Raw genomic sequence first — 21312 nt, 5'->3', positions numbered from 1 at the left:
TAAATTAATATATTTATGATAAATTTATCTTTCGTTAATTTACGTTAAATTTGATTAATATAAAAAAATCACAAATTAATATTTCTGTGATGAACGAAAATAAATTGAAAGTAAATTTATCATGATAAATTTACTTCACTTGCGCCTGCTCTCTCCCCCCCTCTCTCTCTCTCTCTCTCTCTCTCTCTCTCTCTCATTTGTGCGCTCCGCTTGCGAGGAAAAGTTTCGAGCTTCTTCTTGGTCTCTCGCTCAATCGCGGATTATCCTCATGGGGATCGAAGAGATGGAGGGACCCGTTCCATCTTCTTCCGCTTCGGTTCATCGGTGGAAGTACGACGTGTTCGTGAGCTTCAGGGGCGAGGACATCAGGAAGAATTTCGCGGCCCACCTCTTCCGCGCGCTGAAGCAGGCGGGGATCTACTACTTCTGGGACAATGATAAAGAGGAGACCGGGATTCTTATTGAGGCCAAGCTGCTCGACGCGATTCGCCATTCTAGGGTTTCTCTCGTCGTGTTCACCACCAACTACGCCGACTCGCGGTGGTGCTTGGACGAGCTGGTGGAGATCCTGGAGTGCAACAGAAGGTTCAGAGATCATCGGGGTCATGTGCTTCTGCCCATTTTCTACGATGTTCAGCCACGCGACGTTCGGAAACAGAGCGAGCGATTCGGGGATGGTTTCGGAAGGTGTTTGGCCACCCACACGGACGATTTGCTGGTGCAGAAGTGGAGGGATTCGCTAAAAGAAGCTGGGAATTTGTCAGGATGGCATTTGAATAATGATGCTAATGGGTAATGCACCTTCTTCCCCAAGAAAATTATGTTCTTGTTAGTTGTATTCCCAGGTCCGCAAAAGCTCATATTGGTTCTCGATTTGAACTCTACTACTGATTGAATCTAGTTCGTGTGTTTCTTGCTTATGTGCCGATGGCGTCTCCGGGCTATAGTTAGTCATATTTGAACTTGTTCTTCCCATACAACTACAGGGATCAATCGCTTTTCATCGAGCAAAATTGTAGGACGTCTCTTGAAGATTATTCCCAGAACAAGCTCCCCTGAAGTTTGGCCTACTACTACCAAGCTTGCCTTTGATCTCTGAAGTGACATGCTCGTCCTTTCTGTCAAGACTTGCATCACTCGCTATTGACTTGTGTTCTTTCTTCATCTTGGGAGGCATCTTCAAATTAGGATCACCCTCATCGTAGCTCCCACGATCACCAAGCCTGCCTCCATTCTCTGAACAGACATGCTCCTCCTTTCGGTCAAGACTTCCGCTGCTCTTTCCAGACTCGTGTCTTTTCTTCCAATTGGAAAGTGCTTTCAAATAACGATCACCCTCATCACCACTCCTCCCGTTACCAAGCCCGCCATCGTTCTCTGAAGAGATATGCTCGTCCTTGTCATGACTTTCATCGTCAATAATCGCTTAATGTATAAAGGCAAAAAGTCTGTGCCGGACGGCGGGATAAAGTCTCTCCCTTGCCTCTTTTCTAGGCAAAACTGGAAGAAACCGTTGTACTTCATCACTACTTACAAGAAATCGGAAGAAACTGTACTCACCGTTGAAGAGACTGGAGAAACCCAACGGGCAAGCGCATCAACACTCTGTCTCTTCTGCTCCGAACCGACGCGCGTTGCTCGGCCCAAAAGACAGCCGGCGAGGATCAAACGAGAACGTCCATAACACTCAGATCAGCTCCAAACTACAGACTGCCTGATGAAACCACGGGCGAGACTGAGGAGAGCCCAAAAGGTTCAGCAGCAGCCCAAGGAAGGAACATCCGAACCTTCCTGCGATCGCTGCATTATTGCAATGTAATTAAGGAAGAGCAAAAATTAAGAGAGAAAGATTACTCAGGACAATAATGAGTTCTTCCGGCCGTTGTCGAACTAAAGAGGGAAACATTATAAGACTAAAAGGTGGTAGAATTGATGCACACGGGGTCCTACTGGCCCTACAATGCTAGACATTATGAACGAAAAATTGTTAAATCAGTCCTAAACCTATTGTACGGCGATCAATTCAGTCCTAAACTTTTTAATTTTATCAATTCAGTCCTAAACCTTTTTAATTCTTGCCAATTCAGTCCTTCCGGCCAATTTTGGCCGGCCGGCGCTAACGTGGCCGCCGGCCCAACGCTGACTTGGCAATTTTTTATTATTTTTCAATTTTTTAATCTTTTTTTTTCTTCTGATTTCTTCCTCTGGCCGGTCCGGTGACCGGCGACCGACGACCGGCCAGAGGGGAGGGCCGGCGAGGTCGACCTCGCCGTTGCGACCCAAGCGTCGGCGAGGTCAGCCTCGCCGCCTGGGCCTCGCCTCGCCCGCCAGCCAGCGAGGCCGACCTCACCGTCGCGACCCGGGCATCGGCGAGGTCGGCCTCGCCGTTGCTGGGCGAGGTGAGGCTGCGGCAGGCGAGGCCGACCTCGCCGTCGCCCGGGTCGCGACGGTGAGGTCGAGCCTCGCTAGATTTGGGCGAGGCTCGACCTCGCCATCGCGAACCAGGCGACGGCGAGGTCGGCCTCGCCTCAGCAGCGGCGAGGCCGGCGAGGTCGACCTCGCCGGCCCTCCCCTCTGGCCGGTCGCCGGACCGGCCAGAGGAAGAAATTAGAAAAAAAAAGATTTAAAAAGATTAAAAAATTGAAAAAAAAAAAAATTGCCACGTCAGCATTGGCAGGCGCCGGCCGGTCAAAATTGGCCGGAAGGACTGAATTAGCAAGAATTAGAAAGATTTAGGACTGAATTGGCAAAATTGAAATGTTTAGGACTGAATTGGCCGCCGTACAATAAGTTTAGGACTGATTTGACAATTTTCCCCATAATGAACATCACTAATTACCACACTGACGAGCACGACCCCTCTAACATGCTTATCGCTCTTTCATTCTCATATCGAATTAGGTTAGGCGTAACGAGAAATGTCGATAGGAGAGTGCTTTCCGAGAAATAACGGAGATTATCGGATCGACCCGTTTCGCGAAAAATGCATTCATAAAACCGGTCGTACCATAGAATAAAGTACAAAGCTTACGCCCATTTTTCTTTTGTTGGACAAGACTAAATGTGAGTCACCGTCTCTCGATACTCGAGTAGTTTGGTTTATCGGACAAGTTTGCACGACTCTCTCTCGCATAAGAAAAGAGTGGAATCTTCGTCCAACAAGACCAAGACTTACATGGGCCAAAACAAAGAAATGATTGGGGTTTTGGTTGAGTTGCTAGTTGACTCTAACTGTACAAAATGGCTTCAGAAGTCAGCAAAGGAGAGTGCCGAAGAAGCACGTTTGACGCCAATCTAGCACAAGTGAATAGACGCTGAACAGATTTAGGCCTTTGTATTTTCCAGGCTATGCGGTATACACCCTCTTTGCTGATTTGTACATAGTATATAAATTTTTCTTCATCTGGTTTGAAGTACTAGGAACCATGGTGAAGTCTCGTTAGTCATCTTTAATCTAAGCAACGAACTGACCAATTGTCGATAGTTGTGTTTAAATTAAAATGGACACTAAAGTTGATATTGATTGAAATTCTTGAACTTCGGCGAAGGTTCTTTTTAAATTTTAGAGTAGGATGCATAGAAATAACCTCAGCACAAGCATCATGGTAATCTGTCGATGATACATAACATACCCAACATTTCATGTTTGTCCGAACTTCTTTACGAAGTATTTGAAAGCCCGTTAGTTTGACATGGTACCGGTGTAAGATGAGCGTTATATTCGATTAATCCTAGGACTCCAGTTCCATATTCGATCAACTCTCCTGAGACCTTGGTAGTTCTAATGGTGATGCGTGAACTTCCCGTTAGAGCATACCATTGCTCGACTGCTTTCAATTTGAAAAACCAAAGCAGCATCATTTTCTATCAGCTCGAACTTTCAAATTGCGGGTTGCTGACTCAGCATTACATTGTTTTGCCAGCATTTTAGGTAAATCACCGGACATTTGTTTTCGGCCCTGTCAACTATGTGTCTGTTGTTGGCGTACATGACTATGAAGTTTATATAATTCTTATATGAATTACAAGCTCAGCTTCCCAAAGTTCCGGCAAAATTGGCTGTGTCCAAGTCTGACTCAATTAGCCTGAGAAAATAATATAAGGACAAGATCCACATGTACACAGTTGACCAGAAAGTGAGAGCTATGGCTGCAAACAAGTATGTCCAGAGGAAGAGCACTGAACACTCCTCTGGACCCACATCAAAGAGCTGGGTCATTGTCCCTGCAAATTTCACAAAACTCTCAGCAGCTTTCTTGAGAAAATCAGTAGCATGAAAATTCCTAGTGAACTAGCTCTACTTTGTTGAACTACACTTGCACTCCTATGTTTAGCTCTCCATCTGTATGTTCCCAAATCAAGATTCAATCTAAATACTCATTTCACAATCAAGATTCTGTCTATGTTGCTCGACTGAATATGTAGTAGTGCGAGTCACTAGCTGAGACGTGTTTCAACTTCAGAAAAATTGGACAAAGGTACAAGAAATCTGCATTGCTTCACATACCGAATCAAATGCCCTCTTGACTTGAAACTAATAAAGTTGACTTCAAGACCTTTTTATCTGACTACCTTCTATTTTTTTCTTCCTTTTCCTTTCTCTTTGAAGAAGTTAGCTACACTTACCAATATTCATGGCTGGTGGGAGTGAGAACTGAGCCATCAAGACATAGTGGTACAATGGGTCTGATGCCCGAAGGCCAAGCTTACCGGCAGCCTTCACGACTCCAATGCCAATCACTGGAAGTATCACATACCGAACACAAATCACCCCGGCGATAGCCCATGGTCTGATTCTCGAAGAGCGTAAACCTGTTCACACACAACAATCGATCAATAAACTCCAAAATTTCTGTTTGAGAGAAAATGGAGGGTCAAGAAAATCTTGCCTTGAGTGAGGTTGCCTCCTAAGATAAGTGTGATGCAAGGAATAGTCCCATCCCTGCTTCACAGAATTTCAGTTTAAGGCCAAAATCATTGAGATAAACTAAGGTTTACGGAATTCACAATTCATAAGGTTGATCTTTCTTACCCTAATAGTTGAATAGTGTCCTGTATCACACGAAGGGGCGCGTTCTCACCGATTATGAGGTTCTTCAAGAATGTGATTGCCCCGACAATGAATCCAACTATCTGTTCACATAGAGAAAATTGTCACTTTGTGTCCTTTAACTAGAAAATATTACGCTTCGCAAGCATAATGCAGGAGAATCTTGATGAAACTCACTGCAGCAAGTGTAGGAGGAGACATTAGCTCCTCCAGCACTTGGTGAAGAGGTTACTCTAACTATATTCCAGAGTGATGTATTGGTCTTATCTGAATCCCCATGTGAAATCTGAAATACAATTGCTCATGCAAATAGAGCAACGAAAATATAACTTTTCTTGCGCCACAAGTCGAATGGGAAAGAAAAGAATGAGTCTCACAGCTTGTGTTTCTGCATCTTCACTAGCCCTTGTCCACTGCACACTAACAATAGCTTGTTGCTCTCCATCTTTTTACTTGAGAAGGTGTGTTTCTGAACCGGAATTTGGATCAATGTTAGGTGCCTTCAAGGCCTCCTTGGCAGCTTGAATCGCTTTATACTTCATGGACGATGTTCCGATAAGTTGGTAAGTGTAAGTCCAGAGGTAGAAACCACCAAGCTGCTTAGACACCAGATAAGAAAATACACTATGTAGTCACACACTGAAACATTAGACTCAATGCAGCTAAAACCAGAAACATGAATTCAAGGCATTATTTGATCACGTTGAAGACGGCGAACAATGAAAGCGCGTATTACTAGTTGTTGGGAAAACTCAATTCCCGATCGTCGTGTTCGAAACATATTCGGAACGAATTCGATCAATGCGGAAAACGTGCCCAAGGATCATCAACTTGTATCACCGATCGTACAGGCATATCACACAACGAACATACCCGGTATTGTCACGTTTAAGTGCCACTTTGCGCTTGAGAGTTCTACGATCGTCTTTCGTACTCACGTGCGTTCGAAGCAAAAACAGAGAATACGTTGTGTCGAAGGAGTGTGTTTGCACATATGAAAAAATCACTTCTGTTTTCCAAGGGGTGCCTTCTATTATAGATAGGCAAATAACTACCTCGTGGCCCTTGTGGCTCACGGGCCGGTTTGGCCCATCTTGGGCGGTCCACCCAATATGTCTTACATCTCCCACTCGCCCACGATGGGCTAAACACAACTCTCTTCCTTGCAAAGTTCATATTGGCAAATAATCCGTCGCGACCAAAGATACTACGAGCTCGTTGTTATACATCTCATTAGGAATATATAACAGCTCAAATTTGGGCATTATCCGAGTAGAATTAGTATGCGGTTCCTAGATCAATCACCACAATTTTCATCTCTCTTGATCTCTTTTAGTATCTCGTATATTGTATTCACAACTATGATTTACTCAAAATCATAATTGGTCGACCTGTGAATACAAATATAGAATGTGACATCATAAATTAAATTGATCTTCCTCTTTCCTTAAACCTCTCCATTTCGGTCCAACTCGCTTTTCTAGAAATGCCCCGTTAGACCGAATTATCATGATCATCGGCAACATCCTAAGATAGCAAACACTGAATAGAAATTTTGAGAATAAGTAAGAGTCGTGAGGGCACTTTAATTGAGAAGAACTATTTTCTTCAAGAGTCTCACACGACTTAAAAATTGAGATCACAAATTTTTGCCAACTCTTATCGGTCGTCCCATGCATACGTAATATGAAATACGTATTACGGTATTCTCTCCTTTTCCCATAGAGCGTATGTCTTTACTCTCAATACCGTACAGATGATAGTTTAGACATACTCAATGTCTAACTTGAGTCCACAAATCTACTCTATTCATAAGCATCTATCAGAACTCACATCTGGCATCAAAGACAGGTAAAGTGAAATATGTGGGTCATTTCACTTTCGGACATAATAATCTATATGTCCTCATCTTAACATTCTGTTAAGGCGACGTCCATGCTTCAAGCTTGAGCTCTCAATTATCACCTAGATAACAAGCTTAAAACTGTCTCATCTCTATTCATCACACAAGTGAGTAGAGCGATTACCCGTGTGAGTGGGCTAATCTCTCATCCGTCCGACATACATTTTCAATATAATGCACTCAGCATCAATATTCACAAACGTCATACAAACTTATAGGCATTGATAATAACAAACTTCATTAATAGTGAACATTCTGGGAAAATTACAATATTCAGTACATCATATTCTACACAGTCCTAGAGATCTCACATGACCATGGAAAACTTCTCTAGGAATTGGTTTCGTCATAGGATCTGCTATCATCCTTTGTGTAGATATGTACTTCACGTTCACTTCCTTTCGTGCAACCATGTCCTTGACATAGTTATACTTGATATCTATATGTTTGGTCTTTCCATGGTACTTGGGATCCTTAGTGTACGCTATTGCTGCTTGGCTATCACAATAGACCAATACTGGGTTTTGCAGCATTCTCAGGAACACCTAAGTGATCCAAAAATCTTCTAAGCCAAACAGCTTCTTGTGCCGCTGCTGATAGAGCCACGAACTCGGCTTCCATTGTAGATAAGGCTACACACTGTTGTTTCTTACTGCTCCAAGATATGGCGCCATTATTCAGTAAGAATACGTATCCAGTAGATTTCCTTTCTTTTAAATCTCCTCCCGATCGGCATCGTATAGCCTTCAAGGTGTAGATCACTTCCTTGATAAGTCGGCGCATAGTCGGCACTTCCCTTTAGATATCTCAGGATTCTTTTGACGGCGATCCAATGTGCTTGACCTGGATTGGATTGGTATCTACTTACCATTCCTACTGCATAACAAATATCAGGTCTTGTACACATCATAGCGTACATCAAGCTTCCGACAGCACTAGCATATGGAACTTGTTCCATTTGCTCCTTTTCTTGTGAAGTCTTAGGACACATTCTGTCGCTTAATGCTTCGCCTTTTGCAATAGGAGTATCTATTGGTTTACAGTCTTGCATACGAAATCGCTCAAGGATTTTATTCACATACGTCTCTTGTGAAAGGGATAGGGATTTCTTTGAGCGATCTCTTGAAATCTTAACTCCAAGAATGTATGCAGCCTTCACCCATATCTTTCATCTCAAAATTGGAAGATAACCAATTCTTGATCGTATTAACCAACTCCATATCTTCCTAGCAATTAGTATATCATCAACATATAATGACAAGATCACAAATTGATCTTTGGATCTTTTGATATATACACAATTGTCTTCACTAATCATTACAAAATCATATGCCATTATGGCATCATGAAAACGTATATACCATTGTCTCGAAGACTGCTTAAGGCCATATATCGACCTCAATAGTCGACACACTTTGTGCTCCTGGCCTTTTGTAATGAAACCAACAGGTTGTTCCATATAAATTTCTTCCTCTAATTCTCCATTGAGGAATGCAGTCTTTACATCCATTTGATGTAATTCCAGATCCATACTAGCTACTATTGCCAGAATAAGGCGAATAGAGGTAAATCTAACCACGGAGAAAAAGTTTCTTCAAAGTCAACTCCTTCCCGTTGATTATATCCTTTCGCCACAAGGCGAGCCTTATACCTCTCTTTTGAGCCATCACCCTTACGCTTTATTTTGAGAACCCACTTGTTCCCAATGGCTTTGCGTCCTTTTGGAAGGTCAACCAATTCCCAAACTTGGTTTGATCTTAATGACTCCATTTCCTCTTCCATTGCATGTATCCATTCTTCCTTATCAGGGCACTTTAGAGCATCGTTCACATTCTTCGGCTCATCTTCATCTTGTGGGACGATCATGAAAGCTTCTCCTTCAATGTCAAAACGTCGACGGGGAATCCTATTACGACTTGACTGTCGTATGGAATGCTGTACTCCTGATGATTCACCCCGTTCCATTGCGCTCCCACTCGAATGAGATAATGGTGGTGTCGTCTCTTTAAGTGGTTGCAATTGAGACTGGGTTGCATTCAACTCTCCATTTGTCACAATGCTCCCACTAACTTCACTATCACGATCCACAGATTCGTATAGTGAGTAATCACCACCTACTTCGCCCTTTTTAGGAAATTCATTCTCTAAGAATGTGACATCCCGTGATTCAAATTCAGTTATACTTCCGCTTTCTTGCTCACCTATGAATACATATCCTTTTGAGTGCTCCGAGTATCTTATAAAAATACTCTTTTTGCCTCTTGGGCCTAATTTTCCATACTTGTGAGAAGATTCACGAGTATAGGCAGACAACCCCAAGGTTTTAGAAAGCTTAAATCGGGCTTTCGCTGTCCATAACTCATATGGAGTAGAAGCAATCGATTTAGAAGGCACACGGTTAAGTATGTGGCGGCAGTCAACAAAGCATCACCCCAAAAGGTGATTGGCAAGTTAGCTTGTGCCATCATTGATCTAACCATTTCCATTAAGGTTCTGTTTCTTCTTTCCGCAACACCATTTTGTTGAGGAGTATATGGAATAGTCAGTTGTCTTTCTATTCCCTTTTCATCACATAAATTTCTCGAACCGATCGACAGATATTCTCGACCTCGATCGGATCTTAATGCTTTTATTTTCTTGTCTAATTGATTTTCCACTAAGGTCATAAATCTTTTAAAGCAATTTAAAGCTTCAGACTTATGAGAAATCAAATCGACATGTCCGAATCGAGTATAATCATCAATGAATGTGATGAAATAAACAGACCGTGCCTTGCTTTTACATTCATTGGACCACGATGTCGAGTATGGATTAATTGCAAAGGAAATTCAGCTCTTGTTCCTTTTCCAAATGGTTTCCGTGTTGTTTTTCCTTCTAGGCAATGCTCACATATGGGCAAATCAACCTTTTTAATATTGCCCAATAAGCCATCTTTAGCCAATCTATTCATTCTTTGTTGGCCAATATGACCAAGTCTAGCATGCCACACGTTCACATCATTCTCATAAGAATCAGATGATGTAAATAAGGAATAACTAACATTAACTTCACAATAGTCAACATCTAATACAATGAAACCATCTAAGAAATATCCGGAACCATAATAACTTGTATCTAAAGACAAGTCTACACCATTTTTATGGAAGTTTACATTAAAACCAAGTCTAACTAAAACCAACACTGAAACTAAGTTCCGACGAATCTCTGGAGCAAATAGCACATCATGTAGGAACAACGTGCGTCCACCGCGCATAAGTAGTTGACAGGTGCCAATGCCTCTGACCTCCACTCTTGAATTGTTCCCCACGTATATCCACTTCGTTCCTTGTGGAACTCGTCGGAACTCCACGAAAGCTCCTCTGTCCTTCGCTACATGGTCTGTGGCTCCCGAGTCTTCTTTGGTTCGCCACAGTCGCGAGCAAAGTGACCCTTCTTGCCACAGTTGAAACATTTCACTCTTGAAATGTTCTTCTTGAAAGGACGCTTTCCTTTCTCCCGTTGGTTGAGCCTCGGCTTCTTGCTCGAAGGACTTGGCCCCTTGCCTTTCCACTTCTTTGACCCAAACAGGTGCTTCCTCTTGGAGCCCGAAACTCCATGCGAGCTAAAACCAAGAAAGTAAATATCGGTTTAGGCTTAGCCGCCATGAGGCGATCCTCTTCCAGGCTCAAGATGCCGCATAGCATCCTCGAAGGTCTTGATGCCCTCATTGTGGGTCAAATGGATCTTCATGTGCTCCCGCTTTGAGGCAAAGAGCGGATTCTTGCACACTGCTTGTTCATCGGGAGTATGTGCCCGGCATCCTTTAGCTCACTAATCATATTCGACATCCGCCTCAAATGTTGTTTCATGGTCTTTCCATGAGACATCTTATATGAGTCGAAACGGATAGTGAGTTGTCTTAGTTTGGTCACGTGAGTTCGACCAAATCTTGATGCCGATGCAGCCCACATGTCTTTGGCGCTCCGGAAACGTCCGAACTCTCGCATGATGTCATTGTCCATGCGCTTAGCAACGTAATGCGAGCAAGAGAGTTCTTTCTTTTCCAAACAAGACAAAGGCATCTTTGTCCCTCTTGTGTTGGGCAGTTGTCCCATCCTCAGGTTCTTCCATAATCTGGTTTAGAGCTTCGAGTGCCTCTTGCTCTTCCAGCACATATTGAATCTTGAGACTCCAAATCTCATAATTGTCACCATTCAATTTTTCTCCCTTATTCAGTTCAGCCACTATGTTCTTAGTTGCTGAAGCCATCGTATCTGAACATTTCAGACACATACGCACGAGTTATTAAAGCCTATCTAAATGCTTCATCAGCATCATGATTACATAAACTAATCATATTAATGAATAGTTTCACAAAAGGTCTTAGAGTCGAAAGTTCACTATGTTCCCAATCATCGTCTAAAAAACCCAATTTGAAATTACCATTAACATAATCATTTATGTAAAGAAATTGATTTTTCAAAAGTTATACAAACTTTGAAGAACTTCCCACATATTAACATAACATGTGATATGGCAATATAAAATGAGAAATCACAAAAAATTCATAGCCATATATATATATTTCATAACACATTCACAAATATTTAAGAACATGTAATAACAACTTGAAACATATACAGAATTGATTCCAAATTCCAAAAGAACAACATCAAGTGTACCAATCTAACACATAGACAGGAAAGGACTCATAAAATTCTTTAGAAAGTTTTATTTTCTTCGGAACATAAACAGAGGCTCCTGGAAAACCCCTAGATCCGGGCCATGATGTGCGCCTCGACCCATTCAATGCAAGGGTTGATGTTCTTCTTGCCCTAACCCTTATGTATTCTTGCACAAAATTCTCCACAAGCATCTTATAGCTTGGACCATTTAAGGTTTCTTTAACCTTATCAAGCATTCTTCCCAACTCATCAGGCATAGTGCATTTTAGGGCTCCGACCATTACATATTCCGGCATTACAAAACCGTTCCAAATGATATCCTGTATCATTTTGTTGACCTTGATGATGTGTGTCATCATATCATCTTTAGCGTCCCATCGATAAAGAGCTAGCTTGACTCTTAGGTTTTCAAGCTTCTCCTTTTGAGCCGCCGTTACGGGATTATCGGAGTGCGTCTCAAATGTACCATTGTTCCCGCAACGAATGCAGAACGAAGGATTACTTATAATCCATGATACATTAAGATAAGGAATGCTTATTCATATACATATGATCTAGCACTTGTATTTCAAAAAACTATAGAGAAATACTAGAGAAAATGCTAAAGAATATACCCCTAAGTATGTGTACATAGGGTTTATCGTGCATTTTCACATTCATAAGTGCAGAAAAACTGTAATATGAATACACCATAACGTAGAACATTCCGATACGAGCACGTCGATACCAAGAACGCCCAAATCGGAGTTCAAATGAGCTCGAACGGGCCGAAAGAAATAACTTGGTCATTCTGCCGGTTTGAACCGGTCCGGTCCGACCGGTTTGACCGTTCCGACCGTTGACCGGTCAACGGTCAACCGGTTTGGTCAACGGGGCCGGGTCAACGGGCCGGGTCAACCGGGTCGGGTCAACCATCAACGGGTCGGGTCAACGGTCAACGGGTCGGGTCAACCAGGTCAACGGGGGTCGGGTCACATGGCCAACCGGTCGGGGTCTCGGGTCGGGTCATGGTCCGCTTCGATGACGTCACGATGACGTCATCATCGGCGGTTAGCGGCGACCGACGCGCCTTTCGCACGGCCGCGTGGTGCGCACGCACGCGCCGCGCGCACGGGCCTGCCGGCGCGTGAGGGCGCGTGCGGCGTCCTCCGGCGACGTGCCGCCCATCATTTTGCTCGTCTCGACGAGCCCTTCTGTTTATACAATAAAATTTAAGTTTTGACGAAAAACAAAATCGAAACATGTATGAACAGGTTCGGTGGACGAAACGAACCAAAAACAAGGCCGAAACGAAAAACAAGCAAGATACACTTCAATGGAAGAGACGGTACACATGCATGATCGGAAACAAGTAAACGGGCTCGATACCAATGTTGGGAAAACTCAATTCCCGATCGTCGTGTTCGAAACATATTCGAACGAATTCGATCAATGCGGAAAACGTGCCCAAGGATCATCAACTTGTATCACCGATCGTACAGGCATATCACACAACGAACATACTCGGTATTGTCACGCATTAAGTGCCACTTTGCGCTGAGAGTTCTACGATCGTCTTTCGTACTCACGTGCGTTCCGAAGCAAAAACAGAATACGTTGTGTCGAAGGAGTGTGTTTGCACATATGAAAAAATCACTTCGTTTTCCAAGGGCGCCTTCTATTATAGATAGAGCAAATAACTACCTATTGTGGCTCACGGGGCCCGGGCGCTGGCCCATCTTGGGCCAGTCCACCCAATATGTCTTACACTAGTCATCCCTGTTTTTCTTTTACTGAGAAGCCAATTTCTATGTGATAAATAATTTAAACATACAAGGAAGGGAACTTACCGCCATCGAGAAAGATGCATATGAGAGTCCAGCGGAGTGGCAAGTATTCCAGTCTCCAAACGGGCTACCGCCCTCATCACAGACCGCCGGGATTACAATGAGGGGTAGATTTCCCAAGTTTCCTGACGGCAATTAGTTAAGTAAACAATAACAAACCAATTTGTCTTTCAATTCATGTGAAACAACGATGCCAAGGAACCGGGTCATCATATTCTTTTAGATAAGAATACCTGTTGAACAAGCAGCAATGATCAGACCCTCTAGGTGACTCATCGGTTTCAATACTTTTACGAGAATCCATCCAAGAACCCCACCAACGAGGAAGGAAATTCCAATGTTAATGGGCATAAACCACCTTGCAACAAAATTCGAACAGTTCAGAACAGTGAAAGACCAAATACATCCAAGAGATTTATAAGCTCCACAAACGGCTCAACAAGCTATGAGAAAACAAAATCCAATATGCACCTTTACTTCTATAGGATGGATGAGGACATAATTTAAACTAAATATCAACAAATACCATATCAAACATATATTTAACTATCTCAACTCATACCCAAAATTTAGTTACCCAAAATTCCTCGTCATACTTGCCGCTAGCTAAACAACTTGAAAAATATTTAAGATCAATGGTATAATGAGTAGTACATATCTCTTATAAGCAGATTAAACATTCACTGTACATATTTATAAAAAAATACCGGAAACTCAATAATCCGAACTAGATTATGGTATACGTACCAAATCAAATATGAATTATTTCATTTCAATTGAGTTTTATACAAATTGGAAATACTTAATTAATCAACAATATCAAATTAAACATCAATGGTCCATTCTATTAATCAATCTACTTCCTAATATTCAACTGCGTCATGCTTAACGCCCTGTGACAGAGGCAACCAAGTTTCTTCTATGCTAGTTCTCCACTTATATGAGTCGGTGGTTTAGTCTAGAAAGATATTCTAAAATAACATGCCTATTTACAAACCCCTCAATGGGGTTCACAGTGATAATGAGCATTAATCTACTAACATCATCCGAAAATCCACAAAACCAATTTAGTATCTATTTCATAAATCGGTTTGACAAAACAAAACATATAACCTTTCAAAACATAATACATTATATAACCATGTTCACAATTAATAGTACATATAACCTTTTGCAAGTCTTTCATAAAGCATTTTATGAACATTTCACAATCAATCAATTCATAATTATTTTCAAGAAATGTTTTTCTATGCCATTTCAAATAATCAAAATGGTAGTAAATGCCCGATCCAAAATTTATGCAACAAAAATGCTCAAACATCAAATTTTCCCTTTTTATATTATCATGCCGTGCTATGCCTTTCATTACTTATAATAAATCTAATCACTGACATAAGTTTACAATTTGAAAAAAGAGATTTGCAAAACCAAACAATAAAAGCTACTTTGAGTTTGACGAACTTGAAATCTCTCTCGTTTTCTTTTCTTTTGTTTTCCAAATTCGGCTATATCTCTTTGTGCCAATTTCTCAATTTCAAGAAGGCCAAATAAATTCCACTAATACTCATATTTATAGGATAAACTTCTTTGGCAGTAATGGACGTGCAATTTGCTTAGTCATGTAACCTATTTCCAAGTGTCCACTAGTCGAAGCATGCAAATATGATAGGTGTCCGAAGGAAGCATTTTTCTCATCTTCTTTTTCCGAATCCAATTATTACGAGAATTCCCCAACAGCTTCGGTTGTTCGTTTGGCACTTGAACGGAATAGTAGACAAACCAGTCGATGATCAAAAAGATCATCAATATAACAGATGAAGCTTCTGACTGCTTAAAAGAGATACACGAAATATCGCCGTGGAAAGCTGTATGGTAAGCCCGACCGACAGACAACTCGTGAATTATGGATCTCTGGAGCAGGTAGTGACATTATCACATCAAAAGCATATCCTCGTTTTGCAACCTTACCATAATATCCATCTTCAGTTGCTGATGAAGCATGAGATCAGAAGAAGGAAGCCTCACTTTCTTGGGCTCAAATTCAAGGATCAACCAATCTCAAGCTGAGAAGGTCTAGAAGATGAATTGTACATCTGACAAATTCGAACGTGAACGACAATAGGCGGACAAGAGCAAGAGAATCGCATAGTAAAGAGGTCTCCACATTCCCAACCAAGTCTATATCTCGAATCAACAGGGGATGCACTACCGGAATGACCATTGTCTTCTTCACCAAGTAAGGAAGCCTCTGTTTCAGCTAGGGACAAGCTCCACGAAACCTTATCGAAAATCAGAGCAGAACAGTGGTCCTTGGACGAGGCTGCTCATTGTTAGAGTTCGACTTTGCGAAATCCTTCGCATCATTAACGAATAAAACAGTACCTCGTCTCTCTTCCATGTCGTTTCTAGAAGCAGATGGAAAATCTGATGAACCATAGACGCGTACCAGTCTTCCAGTCAGAGAATCAACTTCCAACACGGCGCTTCTCCAAGATCCAAGACGAACCGTTCGATCCTCTGATATCGGCGGTGTGCTTTCAGGAAACGCAAGCATCACCATTGGACCAGATCGTGAGCATGTCTCGCTTTCTCTGATCCCTTCTGCTCTTCCCCTCATATGCAGGGTTTTTGTCCTCGCAAAATTCACTAACTAGACTAAATGCCCCTAATGCGGCAGATTCGACTCATGTTCAAATTTAAAACTCGAAACACGAGAAATAAGCAGTTTCTTCTCGCCAGGCGCATGCACGTCTGAAGACTTATACTCTGCTCGAACCCTATAATGACCAACCGCATTATGCCATTTGACCATACAGATCCTATGAAACTGTGGCATAACTTCTTAATACAAAAAAGAACCAAGCTCACATCCTAGCAACATACAGTAACATACTCCACCGAATTGCCACAACAGAATGGGAATCGATTTTCTGTGAAGGCTCAAGCCAGCCCGCTAAGTCTCGCTTAGGTCGGATTGTTTCTGCGAAGAAAATTTGGGATTAACAGCACAACAAATATCAAATTAATACACTCGCATTACATTTATCTTAAATTAATTTTCATATCACGAAAAAATCCTAAACTAGTGGACTTGTACCACAATTATCCCAAAATAAATTTTTTTTTTTTTGTAACCCAGGGAACCCCCGCACGGCCGACAGCCGGGAGGTAAACCCTGGGGGCGACACGTGCTAGCCACCACACACGTGCACCGGTTAAGTCATCCCAAAATAATTTTCGTATCACAAAAAATCCAAAACCGGTACGACTACCATAATCTTAAGGCAAAATTGGAAGTTTTAGCAAATTTTCAAAACGTGAGAGGACTCTTAAGCAAAATTAGCATATTTTAGCGGATATCCCAATTTCAGTTCAGTTCTTCACGTTTGACTTCTTGAAAATGACATCATTTAAGGAACCCATTTATGTTGAGTTTCCACGTTGGATTCTCGTCACATGCTGATCATCCAAGTTGTGCATGCGTGTTTTCACATCACAATTTACGAGATACTGGACAGAAGTTAATGGAGGGTAGATTTAGTTTGGGATTTTACATGACATGAAAATTAGCTTGGACTAAACGTGCCACGAGTGTATCAATTTAGATTTTTTTGCAACACAAAAATTAGTTTATGATAAATGTGATATAAATGCACTAGTTTAGAATTTTTTGCGATATTAATAAGAAAATTCAATATTTTTAAGCCCCGCGCTCAACCCAATTCAAGCAGTTGGTCAACACTCGCACGGTCCAACATGGATCACTTGGTAACTCGAATATTTGAAATCTGTCACATCATTTAGTATATTAATCTTAATGTAAATTATCACTCAATTTTATTTTGGATTAAGTCCATTTTGTTTCGTCAAAAAATAACATTTGCAGCAGAACTTACAGTATGATATATCTTACGCTAATGGAAAGTGGGTCAACATGTTCTGAAAATTCTGTCTTCTCTTTCAGGCATATACAGGCATGAATCCATCACCTCTAGATAGCAATTTTGTCACGCCCCGAACCCTACGGACACGCAACATCCCGTTATGGTCATTATGATGCGACGTCCCAGGACTCGTCGCCGACCCTTCGTTTTATCTTTTAATTACGCATGCGGAAACGAACACAACAATCCCCGGACAACAACAAATAGGGATAGTCAGGAAAACAAATCACAACAGCCAAACAACACTATTTTAATTTCCACTTGATTAACCCCTGGGAATATTCTTACAAGCCCATTTCGGGCGCTGCCACAAAAAGCCAGCAAAAAGATATCAGGCTGGGGTCAGTCTACTCCACCAACAGGTCGAACTCCAAAAACCAGCTTTCAAACGACCTGAACCACACTGGGTGCGTCGACATGCTAAGGGCCTGAAAAAGGGGTTAACAACAACAAATGAGACGAAAGTCTCAATAAGTTAACGGCCTAAGCCCCGCTTAGGAGGCCTACTCGCATGGGGGTCCCTAAGCAGGCAACACAGCACCGACAATACATTATTAAACAACCACAGGCATCCCTACCTCGCCTTGATACACTCGTTGATGAAATGCATATGTCACATACTCGAAGCATTTAAAGAGATTTTCCATGCATTAATGCATCACAGTCGCGCGTGTCTCGATTATAAGGCAAAAACCCGCTTGGGCACGTCCCATACCATGCCTAGCAGTTTCTACCCCATAATCAAGCACTATGCATCACACGTATCCAGTTATTACGCCCCCTCGGGGCCACTACACATCAAGCGATCTGCGGCAAGATGGCGGTCTACCGGTATAACCGGGCTCCGTCCCGCCCCGTCGGGCACGGCTACGTCAAACGATCTACGATAAGACGGCATTCCAATACGGCAACATCAAATGATCTACAGTAAGATGGTATCCCGTAAGGAGCATCGAGTCCGGCCTCGGGCCGCGACAAGGCATCCGGGGTATCGGTACTCCAGATAATCCCCAGGCATCCGATAAATCGGGCAACGTCAAGCGATACACAGCAAGACGGCTCCAACATGTGACCACACGAGCACACAAGCATTCCGGCCAATTATTATCTTTGCAATTAGCCCATGCATCCATGAATAGTGCTCACAAAATGTCACATAACAAATCAAGTGGTCACACATGCAAACAGTCAATCAATTCTTGCAAACTTCGATGCCAAACATGTTTATCAACTACAAAGCATCACTATCATTCTTGGCATAACAATAAAAATAATTTAATGCCAATAATCTCGTAAACTTTCTTGAAAACTTCCGATCAAAACAATTTGTCGTAAAAATAGTTTTATACGACAAATCACGGCACAAACGCCAACATTCAAACTAGAAATCATAATTTGAAATTATAAATTTTCCGAAACAACAATAAATTAAATTCGGAATTAATTAATTAATAATATCCGAAAATAATTTAATTTTCCAAAATGTCAAAATATTTCCTCGAATCGAAATCATTCAAATCATTTCCTAAATACGCCAACTTATACGGCGAAAATCAACATTGGCATCACAATTTGACGCTAGAAATTTTCCGAAAATAATAACATTTAATTTTCGGAAATTAATTATTTAATAATAAAATATTAATATTTAATTCGAAATTAATATATTAACTAATAAAATAATATATAAATTCCGAAAATAATAACATTTCATATAATAATCAATAACAATAAACTAATCAATCACTTATACCCTAAACACAATTAATTAACCACTAACCCACAATTAACACAAACTAACCATAAATTAAACTACCCTAAGCAAGTTTAACACCCTAAATACGGGATTAGGGGTTAACTTACTCGGCTAACGCCGGCGACGACGCGAGGACGACGGCGGCGACGACGCGAGGACGCGGTGTCCTCGGGTTGCTCCGGCGAGCGACGAACGGACATGGCGAGGGGAGGTAACTACTGTGGTGGCTGGTTGGGGCTGCTCCGGCGGCTGGGATTGCGGCGGTGACGGTTGGAGGTGGACGGCGGAGTCGGTTCCGGTGAGGCGCTAGCCGGCGGCGGACAAAAGGTCCAGGCGGCGGGGGTGGCGCACGGCCGGGCCGGCGTTGCGCGGCCACAAACAGAAGCCAGAAACAGCCGGCGTCGGGAGGGAGGAAAAAGGGAAGGAGCTGGGGTGGCGCGACGGCGCGAGGCGACGGTGGCTGGGCCGGCGAGGACAAGCCGGCGTCGGTCGGGCAGCAAGAAAGAGCAGCAGAACAGTCGTCGTTCGGGAGGGGCAAGCCAGCGAAGGAGAAGAAGAAAAAGGGAGAAAGAAAAAGGGAAAAGAAAAGAAAAAGGGGAAAAGAAAGGAGAGAGAGAAGGAGTGGGTGGGGGTCAGACGCAGCAGAGGGGAAACGTGCGGGCAAGGGGTTTCGGCGCGGCAGAAGGAGAGAGAGAGAGACAGAGAGAGAGGATAATAATAAAAAAAATAACTTCATTCAAATATTAAATGCGATCCGATGGCCCAAATTCAAAACCGAAAACAATCTACCGGTCTAAAATGAGCCTCGCATATAATAAGAGATAAATGCCAAATTAATTAAACCCAATTATAACGAGGGAGGTTTACTTGTCCAAATTCGTACCCGGTCGAAAATTCACTTTTCCACTATTTCTGACAATCTCGATGTTGGCCACGACCCGATCGACACCGTCCAATTTATTTCGTCCTAGAACTCCGAGAAATTCGACACCAAAGTTTGGGCTCTAAATAACGGCTAAATTCGATCGAGTGCGATTCTAGTGAAATCTCAATTTTAAAAATAATAACCGGGAGTGATCAGTTCCCGGGCGATATTTTACTATAAGCACACTGACGAATTACACGTTTTATAAATCCCAAAAATCGGTCGAAATTCGGAATGTCACAAATTTACCACAAACCATATACATCATATAAACATGTACACACAGGTTTCCTAAATGTCTATGTTTCGTCTTGGTATGCACGATGCCGAAATCAACCATCCTGCAAATTGTGTTCGTCGACCCGAATTATTGCCAAGTTCGTTGCTGATGAACCATTGGGTTCACCAGTTGAAGTACTCCTGAAAGGGAGAGCGTTCCTCATCTTCGCAGCACATGTAGATGAATCTGTATGTTTCAATCAAGAGTCTAGGGAATCGTTTCGCGATATAGCTGTCCAAATCCTCGGGAGATGATCCAACGATCTCCTGCCGCAACCAACCATCAGAACAATACCGAATATGAGCCGCAAAGTCCACACTACTGCTCGCAGATACATTCACTCTATAAGCCTTGCCATGATTCAGCTGCAGCAATCACATATAACCTTACAGCGATAGTTCACCGGAAGACATATTTAATGATTGTAAATTAGATAGATAAACATCGAACATAATATAATGACTTCAGGTATTGGTGATAGTAATGTGATCAGTAATGTGCATGTCATCGTAGATGCCAAATTTTCCTGCAGTAGTTGCACTGGAAAGTAGAAACGTACCTGAATTTTCGGTGGTAGTCCTATGGAATGGCTAAACATGTTTCGCACAATTCGCAACAAGTCTCTGACTCTTTTAAACATGTAGACCCTGAACCTACGCATATGCTTAATGACTTGACGATCTATCTTTCCGTTCCATTCCTCGACGAAAACACGCTGAGCAATGCTCTCCAATTTTTCCTGAAGATCAGGATTAGTTCTCCTAGCTTTCAATTCTATCCAGTCACTGACATCTCGGAGAAAGGACAGTCTCGTCTTTGAATTCCAAAACAGTGGATGGTGAAGCACCTCCAATGCCTTTGGCCTGCGAGATTTTAGAAGAGTTCAGAATGCAAATGTCTTTGTTGTTTGGCCACAAGAGATTGACCGACTTCAGCAATTCCCTAAGCATCTTTGATGAAAAAT

At 42.2% G+C, this 21312-nt stretch overlaps 2 protein-coding genes and 1 long non-coding RNA gene across 8 annotated transcripts in view; 1 reads left to right on the top strand and 2 right to left on the bottom strand.

The window, feature by feature from the left end:
• LOC115683628 (uncharacterized) overlaps positions 1 to 21312 on the bottom strand; it is a 61703-nt gene that overhangs the window by 32620 nt on the left and 7771 nt on the right. The gene's annotated exons all lie outside the window — the stretch shown is intronic.
• Positions 214 to 1059, top strand: LOC130140568 (TMV resistance protein N-like). The gene is made up of 2 exons (XM_056320222.1): positions 214 to 792; positions 987 to 1059. The coding sequence occupies exons 1-2, from the start codon at positions 269 to 271 to the stop codon at positions 1057 to 1059; spliced, it is 597 nt and encodes a 198-aa protein (XP_056176197.1). The 5' UTR covers positions 214 to 268.
• On the bottom strand, positions 3978 to 13938 carry LOC115663430 (uncharacterized). Of its 2 annotated transcripts, XR_008818545.1 has the most exons (5): positions 13447 to 13938; positions 5428 to 5646; positions 5228 to 5336; positions 5033 to 5133; positions 3978 to 4942 (listed from the first exon to the last, which is right to left on the bottom strand). It is a non-coding gene; the product is annotated as an uncharacterized LOC115663430 (long non-coding RNA). The 2 variants fall into 2 exon arrangements; XR_008818544.1 differs by having other exon boundaries at positions 5228 to 5646.

This window comes from Syzygium oleosum, unplaced genomic scaffold (genome assembly GCF_021117445.2).
Source record: "Syzygium oleosum isolate NSW1041296 unplaced genomic scaffold, Sole_v2.1 Sole_v2.20, whole genome shotgun sequence".
In the NCBI taxonomy this organism is placed as follows: Eukaryota; Viridiplantae; Streptophyta; class Magnoliopsida; order Myrtales; family Myrtaceae; genus Syzygium; species Syzygium oleosum.
This window is presented reverse-complemented; position numbering and strand designations above follow the sequence as displayed.

Excerpts from the sequence above, each read along its gene's own strand:
- LOC130140568 (XM_056320222.1), top strand. The coding sequence starts at position 269 with ATGGGGATCGAAGAGATGGAGGGACCCGTTCCATCTTCTTCCGCTTCG. Across the intron at positions 793-986 it reads TTGAATAATGATGCTAATGG|GGATCAATCGCTTTTCATCG; the intron begins GTAATGCACCTT and ends ATACAACTACAG.